The sequence below is a fragment of the Nelumbo lutea genome, chromosome 5, assembly GCF_056320005.1.
Source record: "Nelumbo lutea isolate HS-2025 chromosome 5, American lotus-T2T, whole genome shotgun sequence".
Taxonomy (NCBI): domain Eukaryota; kingdom Viridiplantae; phylum Streptophyta; class Magnoliopsida; order Proteales; family Nelumbonaceae; genus Nelumbo; species Nelumbo lutea.
The window spans coordinates 27,843,904-27,852,565 of record NC_142688.1 but is presented as its reverse complement, the minus strand read 5'-3'; the positions used below and the strand labels follow the sequence as shown (position 1 = coordinate 27,852,565).

Genomic DNA, 8,662 nt, shown 5'->3' with positions numbered 1-8,662 from the left:
GATGGCCACCTAATTGACTACTTCTACAATTGTTCCACCTTCCACGTATTGGGGACTCATGCAAACTTTGGAGGTTCCCGATGTGATGGGTTTTATCCACTCTCGCCAAATGAAATCAACCCATTTATAGACTCGACCGAAATCCGACGCCTTGTTCATAGAACTGGATAAAAGAAAAGAAATCCGCCATCGATCAACCGCTACCTTAAGAGGGGAAGCTCAGGTCATGCGCCACTGCCACCTAGATTTGTATACCGTACATCCTGGCCAAGTGTGTGTCCTAGAAAGATACAACTGTGGGGGCCGGTACACATGATCCAAGATGTAAACACGTGTCCATAAAGAAGGTTAACGCACCATTGAAGCGATTGAATACACGTGATAGTCGTGATTAGATCTAGATATATATAAATAAGAAATCCACCACAAGGATTTCTCTGCAAATTCCCTCACAGTAGTAAGGATGGGACTTAGAGAGAACAGCAACAAAATGTTCAAGAGAAGCTTTCCAACCCAAAGAGGCTCAAGAAAAGGGTGCATGAGAGGTAAAGGGGGCCCAGAGAACGCTTTGTGCACTTACAGGGGGGTTCGACAGCGAACTTGGGGTAAATGGGTTGCCGAAATCCGTGAACCCAACAGGGGGGCCAGACTCTGGCTTGGTACCTTCGATACGTCCCGCGACGCAGCTATTGCCTACGACTCTGCCGCTCGCAAGCTTTATGGCAAGTTCGCTAAACTCAACTTGCCGGAATTATGGACCGAAGCCGAGTCCCAACCTGGAAGCATTAGCGAATCGGTCCCAGTCCCCGTTCCTTCTTCCACCACCACCACCCAGCAGGCTGCTGAAAAACTATTGAAAGTTGAACCGGAAATGGGATCGTCATCGGATGGGAATAATCTAGTAGAGGATGGGATGGAAGGAATTTGGAGAGACATGAATTTGAGCTTATTGCCAGAGATACAAGAATTTCCCTGGATGGAACAGCCGACGACCACAATGGAATTTCCGGTGGTGATGAAAGACTCAGGGATTTGGAGTCAGGAATTGTTAGATTATACGACGGGTTGGAACGCCCTGGAGCTGCCATGGTGATTGGTCACCTGTAGCAATGCTTCGTCAACATCACCTGTCATTTATGTGAATATTTTTACTGTGAATAATAGTAGTAGTAGTGTTTGTGCATAACATAACGGATCATATATGTACATAAATTAATCAGTGTTTTAATTCGGCAGCCGCAGTATACACGCGCATGTCGTTATATGAATACATACATATAGTCAGTCATATATTTATTTCTCTTGTCTTGTGATAAATTCCTTACTTTCTGACTTCTATCGAAGATTTAACTCTTTACGGAAGTGTGACTAATGGCAGAGATCATGTGTTTTTATTTTTTTCGATAGGGCAGAGATCATATGGTTGGTGTCAACTTTTTGCAACTTTTTGCAGTGTAAATTTCAGATGTGGGGCCATTTAAACGTGGGAGGTTGGAGTGAGATACTATAGAGCCGTCCAATTCTCAATGCTTAAATGATATACTTAAAATATCTAGGATATTTTAACACGTGGAAAGGTTTTCTTAATGAATTTACACAGGAAACCGGGAGGAAGACACGTTGGTTGCCACGTGCTGGATTCATAGGCTGAACACGTTCGCCCCATACAGGAAAGGAGGGAAGTCCATTTCCTATATAAGCAGTATCCTCAGATAAAATTGAATCAGTAAGATATTATGGCTATGTAAAGAAAACCGCAATCCTTTTTACACTGATCTCATTCAAAAAATTAATCCAAAAGATATTTGTAAGAATGTCTTTTAGAACTCGAAGAGATGTTTGTTTTTGAACTTTGAACTCGAAGAAAGGTTTCGGGTAAGAGAGATATGTTGGGAAATTTTTGGAGAGAGAGAGAGAAAACGGTAACCAATAAGAGAATTCAAAAAAAAAAAACCAATGGTAGATTATTTTGGAAATTGACTTGTTTTATTGTGATTGTACTGCTATATTAAAAGGGCACACTAATGCAAGTTGGATTACTGGTAATGGAGATAACAAGTCCACATTTGGATGGATTTTTGTCCTTGGTGGCGGTATGATCTCTTGGGCATCAAAGAGACAAATTTGTATATCTCACTTGACCATGGAATCCGAACTCATAACCTTAGCGGTTGCTGTAAAATCCGAACTCATAACCTTAGCGGTTGCTGTAAAAGATGCTAAATGGATTATGAATTTATTATTGGATATAAAACTTTGGCCTAGTCCTATGCCTCTAGTTTACATTTACTGTGATGGTGAGACAATTCTATCAAGGGCCTATAGTGGTACCTACAATGGTAAATCCAGACATATAAGTCTGAGACATGAATTTGTTAGGCAACTGATTCAAGATGGAGTCGTCACTATAACCAATGTGAGGTCAAGTAAAAACTTGGCTGATCCTCTTACCAAGGGCTTGGCCAGAGAATTGGTAAGAATGACAACCAAAGAGATGGGATTAAAACCCTTTACTTAGTCACCTGTAATGATAATCCAACATAAATTGGAAAATCATCAGTATTGGGTTTAATGGGTAACAATAAGTTACAACAATGTGACTGTTGGCACTGACATTGAGAAATTTCCCATCACAACATAAACAGTGTTGTCCGTTATGATGAGAGGTTGAGATAAACTCTTAATGAAGTTCTGAAATGTGTCAAATAACGGAGCACATAATGGAACTTCACCTATGTGAACATAGAAGTGATGCCGCTTCTCATGAGGGTTTGGGTCTGCTCTCGGGATTGTTCATGAAACCAAGAAAGAAGCACATGGCCATAACAGTGCTGAGCAAAACTTTAAACTCTTAAAGAGACTGGACATTTTATGTGTATAGGTGTCTCCGGTCTGTCTTGAGAGTAATTGGTTTAAGGTCTTACCACCGATAACTTTGACAAGGCTCTGAGATAACTATATTAACAAGATGTTTAAGTTGATAAACACCTTTTGTATGCATAACTGTGTCATAGTAGTTTGGATTGAGAGAGAACTATGTAATTGATCAATCAATGTGGGGGGATTGTTGGATTTTAATCTCATAAGAGATTAAATCCAATGGGTTTGATTGGTTAATTACATGAAAAATTGCACCTGCACACTTGATTGAAAAATCTGTTTTTCTCTTACAAAAACCTAGTTTTGAACTTGTCCCACATGGGAAAATTATAAGTTTTGTTTTTAGTATTTTAATAGGAGTTGATTTACACTCCTTAGAATTAGTAGAGGAGAGTATGGGGATTTGATACCGCGCAACGCACGCGCATGCATTTGTGCGCGTGTGCACGGCGCAATGAGGCGCTTTAGAGGCACACTTTGCTCGCACCTGCGTGGCTCGCGATGGGCAGCTTTGGTTTTGGTGCATTGCTGACCGTTGGTCACCGTTGATGAGATCAATGGTCACGATTTGATCGGGTGTGATCAAGAGGCATAAATCAATGTTAACAGTCACCAATTGTTAACTACTTTTTAAGCACCTACCTTTTCTTCATATCTCTTCACAAATTATTTAAGGAGCATGAATTAGACTCCGAAACACACAATTTCGAAATTCACTCACTCTCTCTCTCTCAGTCCGGTTTGCTACAGTCTCACAGAAGGTTTCTTTGGAGACTCTTCAACTTTGCTAGTTGCAGAATCTCGCCCAAGGCTCTGTTGTATATTGGGAACGAATTTGCCTGTAACCCAACAACAAACTCAGTAAAACTGAGTGGGGGGCAATAACATTCTAAAGACAGTGTCTTCAGATGCGCCTCAGAGCTTCTCTTCCAAAGTTACAGTGACCCCATTTTTCTCCAACAAGCTCTCAAACGAAGACGATTCCAAATGAAAGTTCCAAACCCATATGTGTAAAAGTCGGTTAGAGAGCGAGAGGAAGAGAGCATCAATCACAGTGACCAGTTCTCGGTCATTGTCAGCTATGAATTGAAATAACAACTTTTCAGATTTCTGATAGGATGGTTTAGAACCAAAAAAACGATCCAAAACAGGTGCAGTGAAACAGGAGAGAAAGGTTTGGTGGAAGGAAGAAAGAGATACATAAAAGAGTTGTTAGACAGTTTTGTATGCCCTTAGCTTCAATCAAAATGATGTACTTTATGAATTTATTGTAAATGAATAAAAATGCATATTTGATTCATGTTCCCTTGGTATGTTTCTGTGTAATACCCTTAAACTGGACACTTAATGAGACTCGTGTTAGTTTAGAATGTTCATAGCCAATGGGTCGGTCTGGGGAGACCTATCCTGACAAGGCTGACACTGTGGTGCCACCAAGTTGATTGGGGTGGCTTGTCTCAGCTACCAGGGTGAGACCCTAGGCACATACAGTGTGAGATTAATTGAATCCTTGAACTGGACCAGATTTTCAGTATTGCCCTAGACCTTGGAGATTGATGGGAAAAACCGGAAAGTTACACCCAACCTCTAGACTCGATTATGATACTGCACTATGTGTCGGATTGGGTTGTCTTTGATGTACCAATCAGTGAGATCCTTAGCGGGGGTCAAAACCTGGGTATGTTGGGACAGTCTGAGAATTCATCTGAGTGGGTGATCATAGTGATAGGATCAGCCCCTTTGTTGGACAAAGGTAATGATCGGGGATGCACTCTCACTAATGGAAACCAAGACTGTCGGTAGCCGATTTCAATCGTTGAAATTTGTTTTGTAAAATATATTTTATATGAGATATAAAAGTATATAAATTATTGTTTTGAAAATGATTTGCAAAAGGTTTTAATTTCCGGGATCCATACTTGAGAGAGTGCAACACTGTTCCTTGCAGCCGAGGGAGATGTCCTCTCTTGTCGGGTAGTGTATGATCATTATGGGCTGAGAGGTTAAGTGTAAGGCCATTGAGGATAATACCTGATGGGCTAATCTTGCATCTGCCCACAGTCCCTGGGTGTTACAAGGTGGCTTGGCCCAGGGACCACTTAGGATAAGTGTTGGGCCCATAGAGCCCATCTGATGAGTTTCAGGGGGTGCATTGTCCATAACAGTGTATTCGGCCAGGCCTTGTAACAAAGGCTAGGCCGAACCCATGTCGCTGATGTGTAGATCAATGCTTGGGTCCCACGCTATACAAGGAAGCCCAACTGGGTAGTAGTTAGGAAGGCTAAGTGAGCACATAAGCTTAATGGGCCTAAAGCCCATTTCGAACTGGACTAATTTTATTAGTCTTTAAGGGGCGAATTCTGAGATAAGATCAACTGATAGGATTGAACCCACACCCTATCTACTCAGAGAGTCCAAGATCTAAATGAGATTTAGATTTGGAAACTTCCTAATTAGATTAGGAACTGGCTGATCTAATCTGCAGATAAGATAAGGATTATCCCTTATCTTAAATGGACTTCTAATCCAGATATGATTTGGGTTAGCAACTCTTAGTGGGATTAGGAGTTGATCCCTTTAAGTCTATAAAAGGAAGAGGGGGAGGTAGCCTTTAGACACCACATTCAACAGAATCAAGTCTTGTCTTTAGAGCTGAGATCACAGAAGAGAGAATTTTGCACCCTGCAAATTTTCTTTAGCCGCCTCCTTCTTGCAGCCGCCGCCTATAGCAGTTCGATCTCTATTCCTTGGGAGAAATCAAGATTGGATCTTGATTCCAATCTTTTGGAGAAAATATTGGTAGGAGTTGTATTCACAAGCCGTCGAGGTGATTCTTGGGAAGAATCAGGTTCTTAGGAAGGACACTATTGATTCTGCTCTAACTTGCACTGTGCCATATTCAGTGGGAGTGGATTTTGGTTTCTACCTTGGGCGTGAACACCTCCATTGAGAGATATTATTTCTCTATATCAGGTATTATCTCTCTTTCCTCCTTTTGGTTCAGATCTGATTCAGTTTATGGTTCAAGAATGATTATTGAAAATATAATTTTTTAAATAGGGAATTCGATTCCCAATTGAAGGGAAAAAAAAAATTTTAAATAGGGATAAGCGGCTATAGAGAACTGACAATAAGCCGGTAAGCAAGGGAGTTCACTTTTGAATAGGGTTATGTGTTTTGACTTGTGCAAATTGGTATACGGAGTCGTCGGGATTTATGGACGAATTCAATGCATAATATCTAAAGTGCGGATGCAAAAGTTGAAGATGCTTTTCCATCTATAGTACTTTACCACCTAGAAGGCTAGAATAGAACATTCTCACAAACTTTTGCCAAGTGAATGAAGAAATGCCTAAAATTACAAATTATCCTCTGTCTCGTCCTATCATCCCATTCACGTAAGGTAAAACACTTGCATTGCCATTTTTTGAGCTGGGTCTGATAGGATTTCCTTTTTATCATGTTGGGGTTTAGTAGGGCATAAATTCCTAGATACTACGGGTAATAAGTAACTGACGTGAGAGTTACAAAAGCTACTTTTGAGAATTGAGGTGGCCCAACTTGATGTAGATTCAGTGGGATTTTCTGGATGATGAAACGTCAAACTTTGACTTTGGATTGGTAATAGACTCAGCTTCTTTCTTTCTTTTCTTATTATTATACTAGGTGAACGCGGGACACGTGTAAATATACGTGCAAGAGGATTGAGATGAATAACGTGCTTAAGGGAAGATGGATAAATGGATCAAGTTTTCTTTCATGTGGTCGTGTGGACGTGAAGTGAAGGCAAGTATTAACAATATATGTGCCTTTTTATTCATCCTACTATGTGATACAGGCGTACAGGAGGGATGATTTAATGTTTGTCATAAGTTAAGCTTTTGCACGTTAAAAACAAACAAAGGGAAAAAAAACGAAATAAAACTCTGCATGTTCACCACGTGTTCTGTCATTTTTTGACGTCACTTATAATATAAGATTAGGTAAATTATTTATACCATTTTCTAAAAAAATTGCATATTAGTACCTATACGGTCTAATTTTACTGATTCCAAACTTTAAAACATCTCAATAAACTATCTAAATTCCTATAGTAAATCAGCCGGTTCAGTGGCATGTGAAAAAACACTAATCCCATTCGGATGTCATTTAATTTGAGTCAGATTGGTTAATTTAATTGTATATTCTTCATTTTATTTAATCTCAAATAGAAAACGATGAATAACGTTTTTCTTAGGATAATTTTAATATTTTAAATCATACATATCGTCATGTGATATAAATAATTAACGAGCTATTAATGACAAATATTACGATGGATAATATCGTCTTTAAAGGTTTAATTTGAAAAGAGTACAAATAAAAATATATACAGCACAAATACATACATAATATAAGGTTTTGTAATTTATAAATATATATTTGTATCAATGTTTTCAAAATGGGACCAGATTGGACAGCTAGACTGAAAAACTGAGATAAGGTCTCCGGTTCCAGTTATATTGTAAACTGAAAATCTTCAAAAACCTGTTGAAAAAGGTCTAAAAACCGTTAATTCGGATGGTTAAACCGCTAAATCATTGGACCCGAGTAACGGTTCATGGGTTCTATTTTTTTTTATTTTTATTTTCCCTGTATTTAAAAAAATAAAAACAAAAAAATCCACCTGTGCCCCTAATCCAAGTCAAAATTGTAAGGGCTAGGGTTTGAACGAAAGTTATTTTCGTTCTTCCCTTCCCAGCTCTCAACCGCTCAGTAACCTCCGACGACCTGCGGCAGCCACGACCTACGGTGAAGTACGACGATCGATGACGGCGATTGAGGCTTCATCTATGGCGGCGACCTATGACGTAGGATTTGCAGTGGCGACCGATAGTTTAATCAGTTTCATCACTGGTCTGTAGCACTTTGCAATGCAACGGGAGATTCTGGCTTTTTGCTCCTCAACCAGAGTTGCAGCGGCAATCACCAAACGACCAAACTGCAATCCACTAGCGGCGATTTCCCCTCTCTATGATCCTAACACCGCCGCACCCCCATTACCGACGGTGGTGAAACCATGAAGGTATAAAATGCTTCATAGTTCACAGACTTTGGTTTGGTTTGCTTAAATTAATTCCAATCAGTTCAAAGAACGTGGTTTATTTATAAATAATTTTTATTTTTAATTATTTATAACATCATCGGTCGAACCATTTGATTCAAACGATTGAACCGTTGATATGAAAAATAGTTCTATAATCGATTGTTTTTCTAGGTCAGTTTTCAAAACCTTGATTTTTATTCCTTTCAAATAACCTAACTATTCTTTAAATTTTCAAAATATATCTTTATTTTTTTTTGTTATTTTTTTACTTTTTGGGTACACGTATACCATTCATTAGAAAAGCTTGGAAATCTTAAACTACTAGAAGAAACACCCAATATAAAAACATTACAAGATAACTGATAACATATTAGAAGGGGCAACTTCTTGCATCTAAAAACATTACAAGTTAACATTACTTTCTCTCCAGTGTTTTTGCTTTCAATGTGTTGGATTAAGGCGTTTTTGGAGTTGTTCTCTGCATGCTTCATTTCCCGGTCACCATTTCTCTCCTCTGTTTTTGTTTTATGTATTGCTTAAATCATATCTGATTTAATTCTTATATTTATTATACCTCTCCCCTTAACCGTTTGAACAGCCTTTACAGCCTTGCATTGGGAACATTTTCGTATTTCTGTGTTTTATTTTATGGGGAGATATTCCCAATGCAAGGCTATAAAGGTTGTTGGAATGGAC

The 8,662-nt window shown here is 39.0% G+C and overlaps 1 protein-coding gene across 1 annotated transcript; it reads left to right on the top strand.

The window, feature by feature from the left end:
• Positions 1 to 464: 464 nt before the first annotated feature.
• Positions 465 to 1,296, top strand: LOC148851257 (dehydration-responsive element-binding protein 2A-like). Its single transcript, XM_088942534.1, has one exon. It carries the CDS (start codon positions 491 to 493, stop codon positions 1,091 to 1,093), a length of 603 nt encoding a protein of 200 aa, XP_088798660.1. The 5' UTR covers positions 465 to 490; the 3' UTR covers positions 1,094 to 1,296.
• Positions 1,297 to 8,662: the final 7,366 nt, after the last annotated feature.

Excerpts from the sequence above, each read along its gene's own strand:
- LOC148851257 (XM_088942534.1), top strand. The coding sequence starts at position 491 with ATGTTCAAGAGAAGCTTTCCAACCCAAAGAGGCTCAAGAAAAGGGTGC.